At 51.7% G+C, this 23,558-nt stretch overlaps 1 protein-coding gene across 1 annotated transcript in view; it reads right to left on the minus strand.

Annotated features, from left to right (window-relative positions):
* Positions 1-4,806: 4,806 nt before the first annotated feature.
* The window catches only part of LOC147099604 (cathepsin D-like), a 20,290-nt gene continuing 1,538 nt past the window's right edge, over positions 4,807-23,558 (minus strand). The window contains 9 exon segments of the mRNA XM_085969848.1: positions 4,807-7,357; positions 10,025-10,123; positions 10,948-11,092; positions 11,789-11,911; positions 13,242-13,441; positions 15,855-15,928; positions 15,931-15,972; positions 16,534-16,657; positions 20,449-20,608. Coding sequence (XP_085825974.1) covers positions 7,196-7,357; positions 10,025-10,123; positions 10,948-11,092; positions 11,789-11,911; positions 13,242-13,441; positions 15,855-15,928; positions 15,931-15,972; positions 16,534-16,657; positions 20,449-20,608 — 1,129 coding nt within the window. The 3' untranslated portion in view covers positions 4,807-7,195.

Raw genomic sequence — 23,558 nt, forward strand, 5'->3', positions numbered from 1 at the left:
CCTTCTGATACCCGACTCGCTTGGCCGTCAGCGAGCTATGGGTCATTTTTTTGACTCGAGCAAACTTCAGTGAATGTCACACCTGGGCAACAATTATCTCCCCGACGCACTCAGTGATTTATCAGCTTCGGCATCAGACGTCAGTCTCCTGCGTGGGGAAGGCCAATCTAGAGCGGAATTTCAATTGGAGATGTTGTGTGTCAAGCGCACAGGGACAGTCACAATCACAGGCACTTTGCATCAGGAGTCACTGTACAGCAAACAAGGTCTGGCTCAAACCTGTGCAGTCAAGTAGCCTGTTGCTTCCCACTGTCCAGACTCTCTCACATCAAGAATGGTCACTTGGAAGGTCTTGCCGCGCTCATTGATTCATTCCCCCGCATGAGAGGAGGGGGAAGAACATTGCAGGGAAGGAAAGAAACCCACCAAGAATGGGAGAAGCTGTCCTTGTGCCTCTGGAGATGTGAAACGGGGCCACATTCTCAATTCATCACAAGAGGTTCACCAGATTGATGACATGAGATCTTCAGCCTCTCTCTAGCTGACCTGGATTAAAACCTTGCTTGGGTCTCACGGGCTGAACTAAGTCTAGCCCTCCTTGACCTATGAGGTTCAATCAGTGAGGTTTGGTGCTCCTTTTTAATTCACTCTCGAGATCAGCCATGATCTTATTGAATGGTCAAATGTAAGAAATCACACAACACCAGGTTATAGTCCAACAGTTTTATTTGAAATCACAAGCTTTCGGAGCGCTGCTCCTTCGTCAGGTGAAGGAGCAGCGCTCCGAAAGCTTGTGATTTCAAATAAAGCTGTTGGACTATAACCTGGTGTCGTGTGATTTCTTACATTTGTCCACCCCAGTCCAACACCGGCATCTCCACACCATTATTGAATGGTGGAGCAGGCTCGAAGGGCCTCCTCCTGCTCCTATTTCTTACAGAAACATAGAAGATAGGAGCAGGAGTAGGCCATTTGGCCCTTTGAGCCTGTTCTGCCATTTAATGAGATCATGGCTGATCATCCAAATTCAGTACCCTGTCCCTGCTTTCTCCCCATATCCCTTGATCTCTTTAGCCTTAATATATCTAACTCCTTCTTGAATATATTTAATGAATTGGTCTCAACTGCCTTCTGTGGTAGAGAATTCCACAGGTTCACCACTCTCTGGGTGAAGAAATTCCTCCTCATCTCAGTCCTAAATGGCTTACCCCTTATCCTTAGACTGTGACCCCTGGTTCTGGACTCCCCCGCCATCGGGAACATCCTTCCTGCATCTTGTCTGTCCAGTCCTGTCAGAATTTTATAAGTTTCAATGAGATCCCCTCTCATTCTTCTAAACTCCAGTGAGTATAAGCCCAATCGACCCAATCTCTCCTCATACGTCATTCCTGCCATCCCAGGTATCAGTCTGGTGAATCTTCGCTGCACTCCCTCCATGGCAAGAACATCCTTCCTCAGATAAGGCGACCAAAACTGCACACAATACTCAAGGTGCGGTCTCACCAAGGCCCTGTACAACTGCAGCAAGACATCCTTGTTCCTGTACTCGAACCCTCTCGCTATGTTCTTTTGTGGGCATCACCAGCAAGGCCAGCATTTATTGCCCATCTCTAGTTACCCTGAGAAGGTGGTGGTAACGGAGTAGTTTGCTAGACCACGTCGGAGGGCAGTTAAGAGTCAACCATGTTGGTGTGGGACTGGAGTCACATATAGGCCCAGACTGGGTAAGGACGGCAGGTTTCCTTTACTAAAGGGGCATCAGTGAACCAGTTGGGTTTTTACGACATCCGACTCAAACTGAATTCAAATTCTCAAACTGCCCTGGTGTGATTTGAAGTCACGCTCTGCAGATTCTTCTTCTTCTTAGGCAGTCCCTCGGAACCGAGGATGACTTGCTTCCACACTAAACATGAGTTCTCGGGTGACTGATGAGTCCAATGCGGGACCTACAGTCTCTGTCGCAGGTGGGGCAGACGGTGGTTGAAGGGGCGGGTGGGTGGGGTGCTTGGGTTGATGTGCGCTCCTTGCGCTTGGCTTCCGCTTGCTCCCGGCGAAGAGACTCGAGGTGTTCGGCGCCTTCCCGGATGCTTCTCCTCCACTTTGTGCGGTCTTGGGCCAGGGATTCCCAGGTGTCGGTGGGGATGCTGTACTTTTTCAAGGAGACTTTGAGAGTGTCCTTGAAGCATTTCCTCTTCACCTGGGGTTCTCTTGCCGTGTCGGAGCTCCGAGTAGCTTGTTTTTGGGAGTCTCCTATCGGACATGCGGACGACGTGACCTGTCCATCGGAGCTGATTGAGCATGGTCAAAGCTTCGATGCTTGGGATGTTGGCCTGAGCAAGAACACTGACGTTGGTGCGCCTATCCTCCCAATGGTTTGAAGTCACGTTCTCCAGGTTATCAGTACAGTAATATAACCCCATATTCAATATAACCTAGGGCCCATTTCCAGCCCATCGCCTGTTCACCCAGACTTGCTGCATCACTCAAGGCCTGAGCGACAGTGGAATGTTGTCTGCACTGGGACTCAACACTGCTCCTTCGCCTTGATCTCCAACCGAAGACAAGGGAATACCATTGAGGTAGGGAGGTCCCGGCAAGTGGAAAAACCCAAATTAATGGTCCAGTTGTTATTTCCACCCCACCCCTTGTAGTTTCCACTTGGTAACTGCCCACAATTGCAAAATTGAACATAGGAATTGCTGGATGAAAATAGACCAGGGTCCATCCAGTTCACCTTCTGCCATCCTGGTGTTCCCATGGTCCAACGATAATGGAGTTGTCGACCAATCACAGCGATCGATCTCTATCAATGAGTCTACAACAGACCCAGACACGAGGCGAGGAAAACCCCCAGTGGTGGAGAGCTTTGGGGAACCATAGGTCCAAAGTCACCTGTTCCTCCCGAGCATGCCGCACTCACACCTCATGTCTCAAATTACTCAAGATACTGGATCTCAAAATGTTATTTCCCGAAAGAAACCTCTCATTTGGATATGGATGAATCAATACCAACAGCTTCCACCCTCTCCCGAGAGAGCCTGTTCCACAGATTGACCACCGGTTTGAATTTACCCCCCTTCGAGCGCAGGCCATGTCCTCTGGTTCCACCGTCCCGGACGAGGTGAAAGAGCTCGTCACGGTCTAGATTATCTAGTGCCTATAGAATCCTAAAAGAAAACAGCAATCCCATCACCTCCCAACCTTTTCCAGTGAGAACACGCCCAATGGCCTGAAATCGGGGAGCTTCCCGTGAAAAAAATTACGTGTAGGCCCAAGTCCCACCAGACACCCTGCGGATGCGATCCCTGCCTCGGTCAGGAAACATAAGAAATAGGAGCAGGAATAGGCCACTCGGCCCCTCGAGCCTGCTCCGCCATTCAATAAGATCATGGCTGATTGTGGGCTCAAAGCCACTTCCCTGCCCGCTCCCCATAACCCTTCACTCCCTTATCTTGTGTCTATCTCCACCTTAAATGTATTTAATGACCCAGCCTCCACGGCTCTCTGGGGCAGAGAATTCCAGATTTACAACCCTCAGAAGAAATTCCTCCTCATCTCAGTTCTAAACGGGCGACCCTTTATTCTGAAACTGTGCCCCTGCATTCTAGGTTTCCCCACGAGGGGAAACATCCTCTCTGCATCTACCCTGTCGAGCCCCCTCAGTAGCTTATATGTCTCGATAAGATCACCTCTCATTCTTCTAAATTCCAATGAGTATCGGCCCAACCTGCTCAACCTTTCCTCATAAGTCAATCCCCTCATCTCAGGAATCAACTGAGTGAATCGTCTCTGAACTGCCTCCAATGCAAGTATATCCTTCCTTAAATAAGGAGACCAAAACTGTACACAGTGCCCAAGTTGTGGTCTCACCAATACCCTGTACAGTTGTAGCAGGACTTCCCTGCTTTTATACTCCAAACCCCTTGCAATAAAGGCCAATATTCAATTTGCCTTTTTGATTACTTGCTGTACCTGTATGCCAACTTTTTGTTCTGACGAAGGGTCATCGACCTGAACTTTTAACCCGGTTTCTCTCTGCACGGATGCTGCCTGACCTGCTGAGTATTTCCAGCATTTTCTGTTTTTATTTCAGATTTCCGTCACCCACAGTATTTTGCTTTTGTGCTAACTTTTTGTGTTTCATGCACAAGGATGAACTGTAGCATTTTGTAATCTCTCTCCGTTTAAATAATACAGGAAACTCTTTATCATCCGGCACTGACGGGACCGGCGTGGTGCCGGTTGATCAAAAAGTCCGGATTAGAGAGGTATACTTACCAAGGTAAGAGAGCCCCGTACACGGCCACAGATCCAGGCGTCCCTGTTGCATGGCAACAGGTGCAGGAACCCCGGTTACACGGCCACTAATATGAAGTAAAACTTACCTGAACCTACTCCTGAATTTTGCCGGTTAAGAGAGATTGCCGGTTATTTAGGTGCTGGTAAAAAGAGTTTCCTGTTATTTGCTTTTTTATTTTTCCTGCCAAAGTGGATAACCTCGCACTTTCCCACATTATACTCCATCTGCCAAATGTTTGCCCACGCACCTAGCCTGTCTCTATCCCTTTGCAGATTCTGAGTCCTCTGCACAACTTGCTTTCCCACACCCCTGAAACGGTCAAGCTCCCTCTTGAAGGCAGAGAGTCAGCACCCACTGCACCAGCCCGCAACACATTCCAGAGGCTCCCTGCTCTCCGGGAGAAGAACAATGGCCGAACCCAGGTGTCCTCTTCACACCTTCGACCTACTGTCCAATTCACATTTACAACACGTGCTCTGTACACAAACAAATCTGGAGCGTTCGAGTTCAAGGACCAACTTTAATTTATTTTATTAAATACAAGCCAACGACAGAAAGTATTTGGATTAAGCCAGAACCTCATGATAAAGAAGCATTCTTTTCTGTGGGTGTGACATTACTCAAGAACCTCATCGACGTCTTTAAGATTATGAAAGGGGTTCGATAGGTTAGACGTAGAGAAGATGTTTCCACTTGTGGGGGAGACCAGAACTAGGGGCCATCAATATAAGATAGTCACTAATAAATCCAAAAGGGAATTCAGGAGAAACTTCTTTACCCAAAGAGTGGTGAGAATGTGGAACTCGCTACCACAGGGAGTGGTTGAGGCGAATAGCAGTGATGCATTTAAGGGGAGGCTGGATAAACACATGAAGGAGAAAGGAATAGAGGGATATGTTGATGGGGTGAGATGAAGAGGGGTGGGAGGAGGCTGGTGTGGAGCTTAAACACCAGCACGGAGCAGGTGGGCCGAATGGCCTCTTTCTGTGCCGTAGACTCTTACGTTTCTTTGACTTGTGCATTTTAACTGACCTCTAGTGGCACAAGTGGAGTATTGCAACATTACAGTTTTGCCCCATTGGGTCCAACGGGCTTAATTCTGCTACTTTCTACCCCCCCCCCGCCCGAGTTTCAGACCGTGTGATGCTCCATCACGTCATAATGCAGAGGCAGTTCCGATATACAAACCGGCGACTCCCTCGAGAGATCAGATCAAAAAACTGAGAAATAGCTGGCCGGCAACCAGAGGGAGGAATCAACATAAAAATCAGCTGCTGACTGGGCTGGGGATCTTCCCCAATGTTCCGGGAAGGGACTAGGATAGGGAAAAAATTCCTACATTCAAGAAAAAAAGATTTTAAAAAAGAATCTAGCAAGTTAGAATTGATCCCCGTTTCCATTCTTGCCCAGTTGCTGGCTGGCAGGTGTATAAATCGTTGACCGTGCAATGCACCTCATTGAGATTGGGGTGTCTGGGCCGTGTACTTGCCCCCCCCCCCACAGTCACCACCAACCTCACTCTGCCACTCAGCCGGCCAGAATTACACAGGTCGATGCTTGGTTGCCCCCTAGGGGGGGCGGGAGGAGGTCCATTGCACGGCTCCACTCTTCCTTCAACACCTGCCGTGGAGGACGAAGGAAGCCCAGCCAACTCGGCGTTCCACAAGGCCAGGGAGACAGGAGATTGGTCCTACGATTAGAACTCCTGACCGCTTGGCTGGCAAGGGAGCCGGAGCAGGGGGGGGGGGGAGAAGACGAGTGAGAGCAAACATTCATTCATTCTTCTACCCGAGTCACTAACAGATTGATCTACGCATCAAATCTTTTTTGAGCCCTTTGGTTTGGAAGCCACAAGACTGAGCAGATTATAAGAGGTGGTCCGTCATGTTATATGGGAGCAGTGGCTGGGGAGGAATTACAAGCTTAAACCGTTAATAAGCATTTGCTTTGATCTTGACAGCTCTGGAATTAAAGAGACAGCGTCCCTTTTTTGCTTGATCAATCTCTGCTGGAAACAGGATCCAGTGTATCTAGAATACTACAGCGCCTAGCTGTGTCTCTCAGGGCAAGCATTATCTGGCCCTGTCACAACGGAATAGAAAAGGGTGCGAATAAAAATGACCCACCCCACCACCCCCCCCAGCCCCAAGAGGCATCGAGGTAAGCAGCAGGGGTACAGAATATGTCGAGCGGTCGAGAGCAAAGCATCTGCAACAACAAGACCATTCCACTAAGGGAAACTCGCCAGAGGTGGTGAAGACTTCTCTTTGAACAAGCAGGAGAGAGGGGGGACAAATGACACAGGCCTCACCGACATTGCTAAAACATACCACAGTGCAAAAATGAGGGGACGCCAGATTCATTCACCGATGGTCTAGTGTGGGCGAGTGGGAGGGGGCAGGGTCCCGATACACTTTGCTGCTCATCGGATTCCCTGAAAACACCACAGTTCACGGGGGGGGGGGGGGGGGGGGGGGGGGAGAATAGTTTTGCACCTCCGTGATAAACGGGATGAGACTCCGACAGGGTTTCAAGTCGTAAATTTACCCACCGAGCGCAAAGAAAAATAAATTGCCTTACTGCTGGGAATACTCGGGACTCTCGCGCTCCCCCGACACACGGGGTTAGATCCCTGCTTTAAATCAAGTGGGTAACCATCGCTCCTGCCACCTGACTGTACCAAGGTCCTGTTCGATCAGCGGGGTCAGGGTTACGGAAGCGTGGGAAGGTCGCGTTTAGTCAGCAGGGTAGGAGTCAGTAGGAACCGAGCTGCAATTTTTTTCTTCTACAATCCTTCTAAAATTAGACCCACGCAAGTTTAACAAAAAAAAAAGGGGGACTCTGTCTCGGACGCGAGGCGGGGGGAAAGAGTCCCTTTTATTTTTGGAGAATGGGCTACACGGCTTCAGCAAAGCCCACGCGGTCGTCGGCGCGATCGAAGACGGTGTAGTAGCGGCCAATGAAGACGTCACCCAAGATCCAGAGCGGCCCAGCCGGAGGCGGGATGTCCATACCCATGAATCCACTGAGGCAGATGCTTTGGCCAAACTTGTGGATCTGCAAAAACAACCACCGACATGAGGGAAAGGTTAGGATAAAAGGGATTCAAAATTAACCACAAGTGGGTGGTCTGAAGTGCAAATATATCAGAGTCATAACGGCACCGAAGGAGGCCATTCAGCCCATCGAGTCCGTGCCGGCTCTCTGTAGAGCAATCCAGTCAGTCCCATTCTCCCCCGCTCTATCCCCGTAGCCCTGCAAGTTTATTTCCCTCAAGTGCCCATCCAGTCTCCCCCTTGAAAACATTGAGTGTCTCCGCTTCCACCACTTCCGTTAGCAGCGAGTTCCAGGTCATCACCGCTCGTCTACTATCGAATCCAACCTCCGCCCACCTAACACAAGTGGGTGGAATTCACCCCCCCGCAACCCCCCTCCCCCGCAGGAGATCAGGGTGACCGGATCGAAGTTTGTAAAATTATGAAAAGGTTTGATAGGGTAGAAGTAGAGAAGATGTTTCCACTTGTGGGCGAGACTAGAACTAGGGGCCGTAAACACAAGATGGTCACCAATAAATCCAACAGGGAATTCAGGAGAAACTTCTTTACCCAGAGAGTGGCGAGAATGGGGAGCTCGCTACCACAGGGAGTGGTGGAGGCAAATAGCGTAGATACATTTAAGGGGAAGCTGCATAAACACATGAGGGAGAAAGGAATAGAGGGATATGTTGATAAGAGTGAGATGAAAAGGGGTGGGGAGGAGGCTCGTGTGGAGCAAAGACCATTCTCAGGGGGCCTCAGTAGCACAGTGGGTTAGACCCTGGCCTTTCATCTTTGACCCCTGGGTTCAAATCCAGCTCCAGGACTTGAGCCCATAATCTAGGCCGACACTCCCAGTGCAGTGCTGAGGGAGTGCTGCACTGTCGGAGGTGCTGTCTTTCAGAGGAGATGTTAAACTGAAACCTCAATTGCCTGTTCAAGTTAAAGCATCTGCAACATTTGATCCCTTGTGGCCCCACCTCATTGCTCTTTGATGTAATGTTTTCCTGACTGACCTGTTTGGACACCATTTACACCTTTGATTGCTGTGATTATCTCTCTGCCGAGGTGTGATAAATGGCAGTTAGAAAGATTACCTGTAAACATCTGACATGATTCTCTGACTATATAAGCTGTGTTTTTATGCATCTCTCCACTTCACCTGACGAAGGAGCAGCGCTCCGAAAGCTTGTGATTTCAAATAAAGCTGTTGGACTATAACCTGGTGTTGTGTGATTTCTTACATTTGTCCACCCCAGTCCAACACCGGCATCGCCACACCTGTTCAAGTTAGAGAGACTCTGACACTATTGAAAGAAGTGCAGGGGCGTTCTCCCAGTGTCCTGGCTAACATTGCTCTCTCAACCAACACCATGAACAAATAAAAATGGACTGGTTGTTCCATTTTATTGTTGCTTTGCAGGATCTTGCTGTACACAAAATGGCTGTCACATGGCCAGCAAAAAAGTAATTTGTTAAAAGAAAGACGACTTGCATTTCTCCAGCGCCTTTCACCACCTCAGGATGTCCCAAAGCGCTTTACAGCCAATGAAGTACTTTTTGATGTGTGGTCACTGCTGTAATGTAGGAAACACGGCAGTCAATTGCGCACAGCAAGCTCCCACAAACAGCAATGTGATACATGACCAGATCATCTGTTTTAGTGATGTTGGTTGAGGAATAAATATTGGCCTCAGGACACCGGGGAGAACTCCCCTGCTCTTCTTCGAAATAATGCCACGGGATCTTTAACGTCCACTTGAGGGGGCAGACAGGGCCTCGGTTTAACGTCTCATCCGAATGACGGCACCTCCGACAGTGCGGCGCTCCCTCAGTACTGCCCCTCCGACAGTGCGGCGCTCCCTCAGTACTGCCCCTCCGACAGTGCGGCGCTCCCTCAGTACTGCCCCTCCGACAGTGCGGCGCTCCCTCAGTACCGCCCCTGCGACACTCCCTCAGTACTGCCCCTCCGACAGTGCGGCACTCCCTCAGTACTGCCCCTCCGACAGTGCGGCGCTCCCTCAGTACTGCCCCTCCGACAGTGCACCACTCCCTCAGTACCGCCCCTCCGACAGTGCACCACTCCCTCAGTGCCGCCCCTCCGACAGTGCGGCGCTCCCTCAGTACTGCCCCTCCGACAGTGCGATGCTCCCTCAGTACTGCCCCTCCGACAGTGCGGCGCTCCCTCAGTACCGCCCCTCCGACAGTGCACCACTCCCTCAGTGCCGCCCCTCCGACAGTGCGGCGCTCCCTCAGTACTGCCCCTCCGACAGTGCGATGCTCCCTCAGTACTGCCCCTCCGACAGTGCGGCGCTCCCTCAGTACTGCCCCTCCGACAGTGCGGTGCTCCCTCAATTCTGCCCCTCCGACAGTGCGGCGCTCCCTCAGTACTTGCCCCCCCTCAGTACTGCCCCTCCGACAGTGCGGCGCTCCCTCAGTACTGCCCCTCCGACAGTGCGGCGCTCCCTCAGTACTGGCACTGCGAGCGTCAGTCTCGGTTTTGTGCTCAAGTCGCTGGAGTGGGGACACTGGATGTGTCGCACCTTGTTCTTTCATTACAAACTGATCTCGGAAAGTTTGCTGCTTAAAAGTGGAACAGGCTCCATTCCCAGAGCTCGTCACCTTAATCAGCACAAAAAATAAAACCTGACCCGAAGACCCAGATAATGAAGCTGCCAGCGCACGTCACCTGCATCACGTACTGCTCCCCCGTCAGCGAGAACTCCTTCCCGCCCAGCTTGAAGGTGATGATGGGAAGAGTCGGAATCTTCTCGCAGTCGATCATGTACTGTGGCGTGAGGAAAACGAAAAACACAGATCATCAGAGCAAACTTGTAAAAATCAGGGACAGCACATCAGTGGCAGCTGAAGGAAGAGCTCGCATTTCTCCAGCGTCTTTCACCACCTCAGGACGTCTCAAAGTGTTTTACAGCCAATGAAGTACTTTTTGAAGTGTAGTCACTGTTGTAATGTGGGAAACGCGGCAACCAATTTGCTCACAGCAAGCTCCCACACACAGCAATGTGATAATGACCAGTTAATCAGTTTTAGTGATGTTGGTTGAGGGATAAATATTGGCCCCAGGACACCGGGGAGATCTCCCCTGCTCTTCTTCGAAATAGTGGCCGTGGGATCTTTTACGTCCGCCCGAGGGGGCAGACGGGCCCTCGGTTTAACGTCTCATCTGAAAGACGGCGCCTCCGACAGTGCAGCGCTCCCTCGGTACCGCACTGGGAGTGTCGGCCTGGATTATGTGCTCAAGTCTCTAAAGTGTGACTTGAACCCACAACCTTCTGAGCAAGACGAGGCCGTGTGATATTCAGCCCCCCACCCCACATCTCTGTAACCTCTTCCAGTCCCTACACCAGCGCTCCCCCCACCCCGCCCCCAAAACCTCTCTCTCCTCCTTTAAGACGCTCCTCAAAATCTATCTGTTTGACCAAGCTTTAGGTCACCTGTCCTAATACTTTCATGTGACTCGGTGTCAATTTTTGTTAGATAATCGCTCCCGTGAAAGCGCCCTGGGACGTTTTACGATGTTAAGGTGCTCTGTAAATGCGAGGAGTTGTTGTTGGTCAGAGAGAGAAACCGTATTAAGATGTCGGTCTGTACCTCGCCCCGAATGAGGGGCAGCGCTCCGATGGCTCTTTGAAGGGCTCGAATCTCCTCCACAGGCCCGGTGATTTGGGACGTTCCTGTATCCACGATCGCCTGGCAACCACCTTTACACAGGGTCAGCTGATTTCCTACAGTCACCCTACACAGCAGAAAGGAGGAGAGGGAGAGGGAGAGGGAAAGGGAAAAAGAGAGAGGGGAAGGAGGCAGAGATAGAGAGAGGAAGAGAGAGGGAAAAGGAGGCAGAGGAGGAGAGAGAAGAAAAACCATCATAATAGGATCAGGCGTAAACACTTTCACGACAACACTCGAACTCTGCTACAGTCCTGGTGTAAAGCACTGGTTTTCAGACTGGGATTCCTGGACCCTACAAGCCTCCCGAGGTGATGGGGGGTCCGGGTGGGTGGTGTTCGCCCACACAATAAATTTCTCAATCCTCTAGTGCCAACATTCCTCCTCCCCCCCCGCGGACTCCTGCTGCTGTGACAGGGGTGCGGGTCCCACAGGTGCCACCAGTTATCCAGTGCCTCGCTGGAACACCCGGAGGTCACGGGCAAGAGCCCAGGCACCAGGGATCCTCGATATTCCAGAGAGCGAGCGAGAGAGAGAACCCGTCTGCTGAGATCAGCATTGCGCCCAGTGTGAAGCTCCCATGGTCAAACAGCCAGCCCCGCACTCCCAAGTCCACGACCGCCATGGAATGAACGGCAATTCAGGCGTGACTGCAGAAGACGTGGACATCGCCTGCCGCTCCGCACCCCGGCGAGGAGAGAATATTTGCAGAGGAAGCGAAGACAAATAGGTGCAAGGGGCAGAGTCAAGAGCGGCCTGGACTTACTGGTCGGCCTGTATCTGCCAGTAGGCCTGGCGCGTGACGTTCACATAGTGGAAGTCTCCCGTGTAGTACTTGGGGTCAACTCCTCCCAGCAGCAGCTCCCCACCGGGCTGAGTGCTCTCGTTCCTGAACCGAAGACAGAAAGAAGCAAAAACACCTCAGAAATGAAACAAACGCTTCAACAGGACACGGGGAGAAACAGGCAGCACATTAAACAGTCTTCTACACTCGAGGAAGGGCGGAGGGGGGGGGGGGGGGAGGAGGAAGGGGAGGAGAGGAGGAAGAGGGAGGGGAAGGGAGAGGGAGGGGAAGGGAGAGGGAGGGGAAGGGAGAGGGAGGGGAAGGGAGGGGGAGGGGAAGGGAGGGGGAGGGGAAGGGAGGGGAGGGGAAGGGAGGGGGAGGGGAAGGGAGGGGAGGGGAAGGGAGGGGGAGGGGAAGGGAGGGGGAGGGGAAGGGAGGGGGAGGGGAAGGGAGGGGGAGGGGAAGGGAGGGGAGGGGAAGGGAGGGGAGAGGGAGGGGAAGGGAGGGGAAGGGAGAGGGAGGGGAAGGGAGGGGAGAGGGAGGGGAAGGGAGGGGAGAGGGAGGGGAAGGAGGGGAGAGAGGGAGGGGAAGGGAGGGAGAGAGAGGAGGGGAAGGGAGGGGAGAGGGAGGGGAGGAGGGGAGAGGAGGGAGAGGGAGAGGGAGGGGAAGGGAGAGGGAGGGGAAGGGAGATGGAGGGGAAGGGAGAGGGAGGGGAAGGGAGAGGGAGGGAAGGGAGAGGGAGGGGAAGGGAGAGGGAGGGGAAGGGAGAGGGAGGGGAAGGGAGAGGGAGGGGAAGGGAGAGGGAGGGGAAGGGAGAGGAGGGGAAGGGAGAGGGAGGGGAAGGGAGAGGGAGGGGAAGGGAGAGGGAGGGGAAGGGAGAGGGAGGGGAAGGGAGAGGGAGGGGAAGGGAGAGGGAGGGGAAGGGAGAGGGAGGGGAAGGGAGAGGAGGGGAAGGGAGAGGGAGGGGAAGGGAGAGGGAGGGGAAGGGAGAGGGAGGGGAAGGGAGAGGGAGGGGAAGGAGAGGAGGGGAAGGGAGAGGGAGGGGAAGGGAGAGGGAGGGGAAGGGAGAGGGAGGGGAAGGGAGAGGGAGGGGAAGGGAGAGGAGGGGAAGGGAGAGGGGAGGGGAAGGAGAGGGAGGGGAGGGGGAGAGGAGGAGAAGGAGAAGGGGGGGGAGAGGAGGAGGAAGAGGAAGGGGGGGGGAGGAGGAGGAGGAAGGGAAGGGGGGAGAGAGGAGGAAGAGGAAGGGGGGGAGAGGAGGAGGAAGAGGAAGGGGGGAGAGGAGGAGGGAGAGGAGGAGGAAGAGGAAGGGGGGGAAGGGAAGGGGGGGGAGAGGAGGAGGAGGAAGGGGGAGGAGGAAGGGGGGGGGGGGAGGAGAGATGAGAGACAGAAGGGAATGAGAGACACACAGTAAGAGTAACACACACACAAAACCCACCTGTTCAGGTAGAAGGAGAAGATATTTTTCTCCACCAGTTTCTGTTTCACCATGTTATCAAAGACAGGCAGAACTCCATCGACAGAGATCTTGGGGTAGGCCATACCAAGGATCCCGTCGAACTTTGCAGCAACAAAGACCAATCCGGGCTGTTTAACAGCCTCCGCAAAGACCTGTTTTGGGGTCTTCATGTCACCAATCTAGAAAACCAAAGCACACATCAATCTCAGCTCTGCTCCGCTCAGCTCAAACAGAACTCCATTACATTCTCAGCCTGCTAACAGTTTCATCCTGGAAACCTCTGCCCTTCTCCATTTCCCCATCCGGTAACGCACTATTTTAAAAATTCTCATCCGCCTGTTCGCATCCTTCCATGGCCTCGCCCGCTCCCCATCTCCAATCCCACCACCACCACCCTCAATCCCAATCCGAGATCTCGGCGCTCCTCCAATTCTGGCATCTTGCGCAAATGCCGATTATAAAATCGCTCCACCATTGGCGGCCGTGCCTTCAGCTGCCTGGGCCCCGAGCTCTGGAATTCCCTCCCTAAACCTCTCCGCCTCTCTCTCCTCCTTTAACATGCTCCTTAAAACCAACCTCTCATTGACCCAAGCCTTTGGTCGCCTGTCAATATCTCCTTCTGAGGCTCGGTGTCAAATTTTATTTGATAATCGCTCCTGTGAAGCACCTTGGGACGTTTTACTCCGATAAAGGCGCTATATAAATGCAAGATGTTGTGTTGTAGTTCAGAATTCCACTTCGGCCATCAAGACACAGTGGGCAAAGTAGGCAGAGATCCGCCACTGGCTTGCATCTCTGGGTAACAGCAGTGCAGAACATCCATTTCTGGTTGTTAGGCTTTTCACGACAAGAGAATTCAACCTGCTGCAGTTTCAATGGAGCACAGCTTGGGGGGGGCGACAGAGCCCACGGCCTTCTCAAACCGTCACTCAGCTGCCCCTCGACCGTAGGCTGCACCTTCCGTTACCCTCAGCTCACTCTCGGCCAATGGAGGGGAGCCATGCAGCTGGAGTACATGTTCCGCCCCAGTACGCCTTCCCGCTCAGCCAAACCTTCACCTGCGGTGAGCACCAACCTGCTACTCGACTGGGGCAGGCTGTGCAGGAAAAAAAAACAAATCTCAGGCCCAGCCAGCGCCGGCTCGCGCCCGACGTTCAAATACCTCACAGCAGGAGGCGCTGGACAGCAATCAGGAGCACGAGGCCCCAATTAACTTTTTCTCCTCCCGATCACTCAAGACAGGAGAGGTGTCGAGGCTAAACCGCCTGAGATTCTGAACAGGCTGGGCTAAGTCACACTTGCCCGTAGATGCCCCACACACTTGCCGATTCAGGGAACTGCACCCTCAGTTATTTTTGTGGTGACCTCTGTGCTTAAAGAGTAGCGTTGGTGTTGAAAACCACACCACTTCCCTATTTCAGCAACTCAGTCGCATGAGCATCGAACACTTAAGGGCAGCACGGATTAGATACAGAGTAAAGCTCCCTCTACACTGTCCCATCAAACACTCCCAGGGCAGGTACAGCATGGGTTAGATACAGAGTAAAGCTCCCTCTACACTGCCCCATCAAACACTCCCAGGGCAGGTACAGCACGGGTTAGATACAGAGTAAAGCTCCCTCTACACTGCCCCATCAAACACTCCCAGGGCAGGTACAGCACGGGTTAGATACAGAGTAAAGCTCCCTCTACACTGTCCCATCAAATACTCCCAGGGCAGGTACAGCACGGGTTAGATACAGAGTAAAGCTCCCTCTACACTGCCCCATCAAACACTCCCAGGGCAGGTACAGCACGGGTTAGATACAGAGTAAAGCTCGCTCTACACTGTCCCATCAAACACTCCCAGGGCAGGTACAGCACAGGTTAGATACAGAGTAAAGCTCCCTCTACACTGTCCCATCAAACACTCCCAGGGCAGGTGCAGCATCGGTTAGATACAGAGTAAAGCTCCCTCTACACTGTCCCATCAAACACTCCCAGGGCAGGTACAGCACGGGTTAGATACAGAGTAAAGCTCCCTTCTACACTGTCCCATCAAACACTCCCAGGGCAGGTACAGCACGGGTTAGATACAGAGTAAAGCTCCCTCTACACTGTCCCATCAAACACTCCCAGGGCAGGTACAGCACGGGTTAGATACAGAGTAAAGCTCCTCTACACTGTCCCATCAAACACTCCCAGGGCAGGTACAGCACGGGTTAGATACAGGGTAAAGCTCCCTCTACACTGTCCCATCAAACACTCCCAGGGCAGGTACAGCACGGGTTAGATACAGAGAAAAGCTCCCTCTACACTGTCCCATCAAACACTCCCAGGGCAGGTACAGCACGGGTTAGATACAGAGTAAAGCTCCCTCTACACTGTCACATCAAACACTCCCAGGGCAGGTACAGCACGGGTTAGATAATGAGTAAAGCTCCAGTCACTAAACGGCCAATTTAAATGGGGGATTCCGGGCTGATTTGTGCCATGGGCCTTGCCTACTGCAAGCTGATCGAGACCGCCCCACACTCTGGTCACAAAGGACCCTTACAGACAATGCTGGGATTGAATCTGGGCCCTCCACCTGATAGCTCTGGCTTTACTTACGGTTACGGTATCCTGGCTGAGGAATCCCGAAAGGCTCCCACTTCCATATCGAATAGCAAACTCCGTTCCATTTTAACATACGTGCTGGATGCATCCGATTTGTACTTGTGGTGAATCCCTGAACAGGGAGAAACCGAGGGTCTCGTTAAACAAAGCTCAAAACTTGAACTCTTCCACCCCCAATAAATACAAGGTTAGAGATGAGTCACTCCTGGTGTTAGGAAGCAGTACTTGTCCTTTTTTGTTCCAAGCATCTAACACTCCCAGGGCAGGTACAGCACGGGTTAGATACAGAGTAAAGCTCCCTCTAAACTGTCCCATCAAACACTCCCAGGGCAGGTACAGCACGGGTTAGATACAGAGTAAAGCTCCCTCTACACTGTCCCATCAAACACTCCCAGGGCAGGTACAGCACGGGTTAGATACAGAGTAAAGCTCCCTCTACACTGTCCCATCAAACACCCCCAGCACAATCCTGGAACTCCCTCCCTAACAGCACTGTGGGAGCCCCTTCACCACACGGACTGCAGCGGTTCAAGGCGGCGGCTCACCACCACCTTCTCAGGGCAATTAGGGGGATGGGCAAAAGCTGCCAACCTCGCCAGCGACGCCCACATCCAGAGAATGAAAGATAAAGCAGTGAATCCACCACTTCTGGTCCTGTTTTCTCGTTACTCACAGCACGCGATGTCCCACATGGAGCAGTGGGATGAGGGGACCCAGAGGTTGGATGATCCGGTGTCGAAGACCACGGTGAACGGCTGCGGTGGTGTGCCGATGCTAATCTTGCCGTAGTACTGGGCCTGAAAGACAGGAACATTGGTCAGAGGGGGTGGGGGGGTGGGGAGGGGGCGAAGGAGTGGGGGGGGGGGGGGGCGGGGGGGGGGGGGGAGGAAGGAGACTTGGCATTTATATAGTGCCTTTCACGAACTCAGGACTTCTCAAAGGGCTTTACAGCCACGACCTGCTGACTCCCGAGGCGAGAGTTTTCCAGACACCGGGCTCCCTACGCATCTCACCCGAGTGGCCATTACCCGTAAGCAAGCCCAGGGAGTGCCAACAGGCTATTCGACCAAGGGCTGCATCATAAACAACCCCCACCCAGGCCCTCATTCAACTTCAGCCGTGTGCGAGTTCCCCCCCCCAGCGGGCATCGCTAGACAGCAATCAGGGCGTTCGTCGAGTCATAGATTGATACAGCACAGAAGGAGGCCATTTGCCCATCGTGCCTGTGCCGGCTCTCTTGAAAGAGCCACCCAATTAGTCCCATTGCTCTGCCCTTTCCACATAGCCCCGCAGTTTCGCCCCCCACCCCCTTCAAAGTTCTGCCTGGCTTCCTGGCCAACAGTCCTCCCGAAACCGAAAATCACCCAGTCGCACAGGTTATCTGGTCATTTATCTCAGAAACATAGAAGATAGGAGCAGGAGTAGGCCATTCAGCCCCTCGAGCCTGCTCCGCCATTCAATGAGATCATGGCTGATCATCCAAATTCAGTGCCCTGTCCCTGCCTTCTCCCCATAGCCCTTGATCCCTTTAGCCTTAAGAAATATATCCAACTCCTTCTTGAATATATTTAATGAACTGGCCTCTACTGCCTTGTGTGGTAGAGAATTCCACAGGTTCACCACTCTCTGGGTGAAGAAATTCCTCCTCATCTCTGTCCTAAATGGCTTACCCCTTATCCTTAGACTGTGACCCCTGGTTCTGGATTCCCCGACCATCGGGAACATCCTTCCAGCATCTAGTCTGTCTAGTCCTGTTAGAATTTTATAAGTTTCGATGAGATCCCCTCTCATTCTTCTAAACTCCAGCGAGTACAAGCCCAATCGACCCAATCTCTCCTCATACGTCATTCCTGCCATCCCAGGTATCAGCCTGGTGAATCTTCGCTGCACTCCTTCCATGGTAAGAACATCCTTCCTCAGATAAGGCGACCAAAACTGCACACAGTACTCAAGGTGTGGTCTCACCAAGGCCCTGTACAACTGCAGCAAGACATCCTTGTTCCTGTACTCAAACCCTCTCGCTACGAAGGTCAACATACCATTTGCTTTCTTAACTGCCTGCTGCACCTGCATGCTTACTTTCAGCGACTGGTGCACAAGGACGCCTCGGTCTCGTTGCACTTCCCCTTTTCCCAATCTATTGCCATTTAGATAATAATCTCCCTTCCTGTTTTTGACACCAAAGTGGATAACCTCGCATTTATCCACGTTATATTGCATCTGCCATGCTTCTGCCCAATCACCCAAACTGTCCAAATCATACTGGAGTTTCTCTGCATCCTCCTCACAGCGCACACACCCACCCAGCTTTGTGTCGTCTGCAAACTTGGAGATATTACATCTAGTTCCCTCGTGCAGATCATTAATATATATTGTGAATAGCTGGGGTCCAAGGACCGATCCCTGCGGTACCCCACTAGTCACTGCCTGCCACTCGGAAAAAGAGCAGTTTATTCCAACTCTTTGCTTTCTGTCTGCCAACCAGTTCTCTATCCAAGTCAATACCTTGCCCCCAATCCCATGTGCCTTAATTTTACACGCTAATCTCTTATGCGGGACCTTAACGAAAGCCTGCGCTGTTTGTGGGATCTTGCTGTGCACAAAATGGCCACCCTGCTCGCCTACATTAATGGCGACTGGACTTCCAAAAGGAATTTGGGGGCATTCCGAGGATGCAACCAGGCTCCTTTACGAATGCAAGTTCTTTCTTTCGAAATCCTGACTCATTCGCCTCGTAGCCCAGGAGCACGGAGACTAACTGAAGTGACTCATCCACTGCCTGGTTGAGCAGGTCGGGCCTATACTCATTGGAGTTTAGAAGAATGAGAGATGAGCTCATTGAAACATAAGATTCTGAGGGGGCTCGACAGGATAGAGGCAGAGAGGATGTTTCCCCTCATGGGGGAATCTAGACTGAGGGGACATAATTTCAGAATAAGGGGTCGCCCATTTAAGACAGAGATGAGGAGGAATTTCTTCTCAGAGGGTCGTGAATCTTTGGAATTCTCTTCCCCAGAGAGCTGTGGAGGCTGGGTCATTGAATATATTGAAGGTGGAGATAGACAGATTTTTGAACAATAAGGGGAGTCGAGGGTTATGGGGAGCGGGCAGGGAAGTGGAGTTGAGGCCAAGATCAGATCAGCCATGATCTTATTGAATGGCGGAGCAGGCTCGAGGGGCCGAATGACCGACTCCTGCTCCTCCGTCTTATGTTCTCACGCTGTAACTCAGTAGAACATGTTACACCGAGTGGGGGCCTTAACTTGCTCATCCATCAAATGGGGCTGGACCACGTTTCCCACATCACAGCAGCGACTTCATTTTCATATAAATACTGTGGCTACAAGAGCAGGCCAGAGGCTGGGAATTCTGCGGCGAGTGTCTCACCTCCTGACTCCCCAAAGCCTTTCCACCATCTACAAGGCACAAGTCAGGAGTGTGATGGAATACTCTCCACTTGCCTGGATGAGTGCAGCCCCAACAACACTCAAGAAGCTCGACACCATTCAGGACAAAGCAGCCCGCTTGATTGGCACTCCCTCCACCACCGGCGCACTGTGGCTGCAGTGTGTACCATCTACAAGATGCACTGCAGCAACTCGCCAAAGCTCCTTCAACAGCACCTTCCAAACCCGCGACCTCCACCACTTAGAAGGACAAGGGCAGCAGACGCATGGGAACATCACCACCTACAAGTTCCCCTCCAAGCCACACACCATCCTGACTTGGACCTGTATCGCCGTTCCTTCACTGTCGCTGGGCCAAAATCATGGAACTCCCTTCCTAACAGCATTGTGGGTGTACCTACACCATATGGACTGCAGCGGTTCAAGAAGGTGGCTCACCACCATCTTCTCAAGGGCAATTAGGGATGGGCACTAAATGCAGGCCTAGCCAGCGACGCCCACATCCCATCAATGAATTTTTTAAAAGTACTCCATTGGCTGCAACGCGCTTTGGGGCATCCCGAGGCTGTGAGAGGCGCCGCAGAAATGCAAATCTTTCTTCAGCTTCATCAATCACTGACTCCCCGGCAGCCTGACAAAGTCGGTGAGTCAACCGCCTGCAATCAGGGCCTGGTCGCGTGCTCGTTGGCGACTCCCTCGTGCTCGCCCGCTTCCCGGGCGCCGCCGTCGCCCAAGAGTTGGTCGGGTGCGTTCCAGCGGAGGCGAGAAAGATTTTAATGGCCAGCGGGTTGCCGGCAGCACGAGGCAGGCAGGTGCTGGAGGTACCCACGGCCAAACACCCGCCATTGTTAAAAAAAAACGTGGCCTCCACTGACCACGCGAACTCCGAAGGGTCAGCGCTGGAGGGCACAATCCTGGCGTGGCTGCCCCACACATCTTCAGTTTCGACCGTGCATTCAAGGTCACACGTTCAGCGAGGAGCAAGGGCATTCTTGTGGGAGTGCTCCTTGAACCCCCCCGCCCCCGCGGAGAAATACCCGAGTGGAATCCAAAGTAAGCGCGCACAAAGGCAGAGCACGCACGAGTGAGCGGCAACACGAGCGAGTGCACAGGAGAGCGGGCGCGTGAGATAGTGAGCTTGCGTGAGCTCGAGCGAGCATTTGGTTGTCGGCCATACTCACATCTAAGTAGTTTGTAAGTATCTCGGGAGTCTCGCCCTCCTTTCCTGGGAATTCCGTGTATTTCTCATTTCCGCGTTGACCAGCAGCAATGAGACTCTCGATGGAATCTGCGGCCTCAATCAGCGCCCTCCGCACCGACTGGAACTTGGTGAGTGGAATTCTGTCAAATGTTGAAACAAATAAATACTTAAATTTTCTTTCCCAGCATTAGTTTCCCCGCCCCCCCCGTCTCGCCCCGAGGCACGGACTCTTGGTGGGGTGCGAGAACAGGGCCAAACCACCATTCTTCAAGCCCGAGAATCGGAAGCGACCATCGGCCAGCTATTCGACTGTGAGGGCATCACAGCCAAGCCCTTATCCCGCCTTTGCCCAACGTCACTGGATATTGATCAGGCAGGACCCGTGGGCATTGCCTCCCCCCTCCCCTTGTTGGGCTATTTGTGGGTACATTGAAATCTGCACCATAGGAACAGGAGGCGGCCATTCAGCCCCTCGAACCTATTCTGCCAGTCAATGAGATCGCGGCTGATCCACACCTCAAGTCAAGAAGATTCCCACCTTAGCTCCATATCCTGCAATAAATAATCTTACCCAATTTTTTTTTTTTTTTTTTTAAATCTATTGATCGGAGTGTTGAGAGCTTCAATCGACCCCCAGCATCCACAGCCTTTTGGGAGAAGAGTTCCAGATTTCTACTACCCTTTGTGTGACAAAGTGCTTCCTGATTTCACTCCTAAATGGCCTGGCTCTACTTTAAGATTATGTCCCTCTCGTACTGGATTCCCCCCAGCAGAAGTAATTTCGAGCCTTACAAAGCATGTACAGCACAGAAACAGGCCATTCGGCCCATCAGGTCTATGCTCCACACGAGCCTCCTCCCACCCCTCTTCATCTAATCCGATCAGCAGATCCTTCTATTCCTTTCTCCCTCATGTGCTTGTCTAGCTTCCTGCATCTATGTTATTCGTCTCAACCACTCCGTGGCAGCGAGTTCCACATTCTCACCACTCTCTGGGTAAAGAAGTTTCTCCTGAATTCCCTGTTGGATTTATTAGTGACTATCTTATATTGATGGCCTTTAGTTCTAGTCTCTCCTGCAAGTGGAAACATTTTCTCTGTCTACCCTATCAAACCCTTTCAGTAATTTTGAATCATAGCAGTCTTCTCTTTTCTAGAGGAAAGAGCCCCAGCCTATTCAAACTTTCCCCGATACGTGTAACTTCAGTTTCCGTATCTAGTCACTCCACATCTACCTTAAGAAAAAAACCTCTTGTACTTATATATAGCACCTCTTGCAAACACCGGATGTCCCAAAGCCCTTTACAGCCAATTAAGTACAACAATGATTACACTTCAAAAGTAATGTGGGAAACGCGGCAGGCAATTTGCACACAGCAAGCTCCCACAAACAGCAATGTGATAATGACCAGATCATCTGTTTTTTTGTGATGACTGATTGAGGGATAAATATTGACCAGGATACCCCTGCTCTTCTTAATGCCGTGGGATCTTTTACATCCACTTGAGCGTGCAGACGGGGCCTCAGTGTAACGTCTCATCCGACAGATGGCACCTCAGACAGTGCAGCGCTCCCTCGGTAATGCACTGGGAGCGTCAGCCTGGATTTTGTGCTCAAGTCTTTGGAGTGGGGACTCCAGGCGAGGGTGCTACCACTGAGCCACGAATCCTTGTAACAACACCTCGATCAGACCACCCTTCCATACTCAAGTCCAATATATGAAAATCATCATGTTGCAATATGCAGATTAGCCTACAGTTTGTGGGTGTTAAACTGTAGAATGACTAAGCACTGATGGCGATCTCTTCCTGTTAACACACAGCCAAGTTGCAGCATAACTAAACGGGTTTACATCGGACTCAAGCAGGAGAAGACATAGGATTACATCGGATATACGGCACAGAAACAGGTCATTCGGCCCAACCAGTCCATGCCGGCCTTTATGCTCCACTCGAGCCTCCTCCTGTCTTTCCTCATCTAAATCTATCAGCATGACCCTCTATTCCCTTCGCCCTCGTGTTTATCCAACTTCCCTTAAATGCATCTGTGCTATTCACTCTAACCACTCCCTGTGGTAGCGAGTTCCACATTCTCACCACTCTCTGGGTAAAGAACTTTCTTCTGAATTCCCTATTTAATTTCTTGGGGACTATCTTAGATTCATGGCCTCTAGTTTCGCTCTTCCCCACAAGTGGAAACATTCTCTCTGTATCCACTCCATCAAAACCTTTCATAATTTCAAAGACCTCTATTAGGTCACCCCTCAACCTTCTTTTTTCAAAAGAGGAAAAAGAGCCCCAGCCTGTTCATCCTTTCCTGATATGTATAACCTCGCATTTCTGGTATCATCCTTGTAAATCTTCTCTGCACCCCTCTCCAGTGCCTCTATATCCTTTTAATAATATGGCGACCAGAACTGTACGCAGTACTCCAAGTGTGGTCTAACCAAGGTTCGATACAGGTTTGGCATAACTTCCCTACTTTTCAATTCTATCCCTCTAGAAATAAACCCTAGTGCTTGGTTTGCTTTTTTTATGGCCTTGTTAACCTGTGTCGCTACTTTTAGTGATTTGTGTATTTGTACTCCGAGATCCCTTTGTTCCTCTACCCCACCTAGACTCGCACCCTCCAAGTGATAAGTGACCTCCCTATTCTTCCTACCAAATGTAATACCTCACATTTATCTGTGTTGAACTTCATTTGCCAATTATTCGCCCATTCTGCAAGTTTATTAATGTCCTGCTGTAACTTGTTGCAGTCCTCCTCAGTATTGACTATCCCCCCCAATTTGGTGTCATCCGCAAATTAGAAATTGTGTTTTTGATTCCAAAGTCTAAATCGTTAATGTAAATTGTGAACAACAGTGGTCCCAGCACTGATCCTTGTGGAACACCACTACCCACCTTCTGCCACTGAATAGCTACCCTTTACTCCCTCCTCTCTGCCTTGAAGCCAGCCCCTGACTCCGCATTCTCTGACCTTGTTCATCAGTCTATTATGGGGCACCTTATCAAAGGCCTTTTGAAAAACCAGATAAATTACATCTACTGCATTACCCTTGTCTAATCTCTCTGTTACCTCTTCAGAAAAT

The sequence above is a fragment of the Somniosus microcephalus genome, chromosome 28 (assembly GCF_052327205.1).
Source record: "Somniosus microcephalus isolate GS21.2 chromosome 28, FLI_Smic_1.0, whole genome shotgun sequence".
Taxonomy (NCBI): Eukaryota; Metazoa; Chordata; class Chondrichthyes; order Squaliformes; family Somniosidae; genus Somniosus; species Somniosus microcephalus.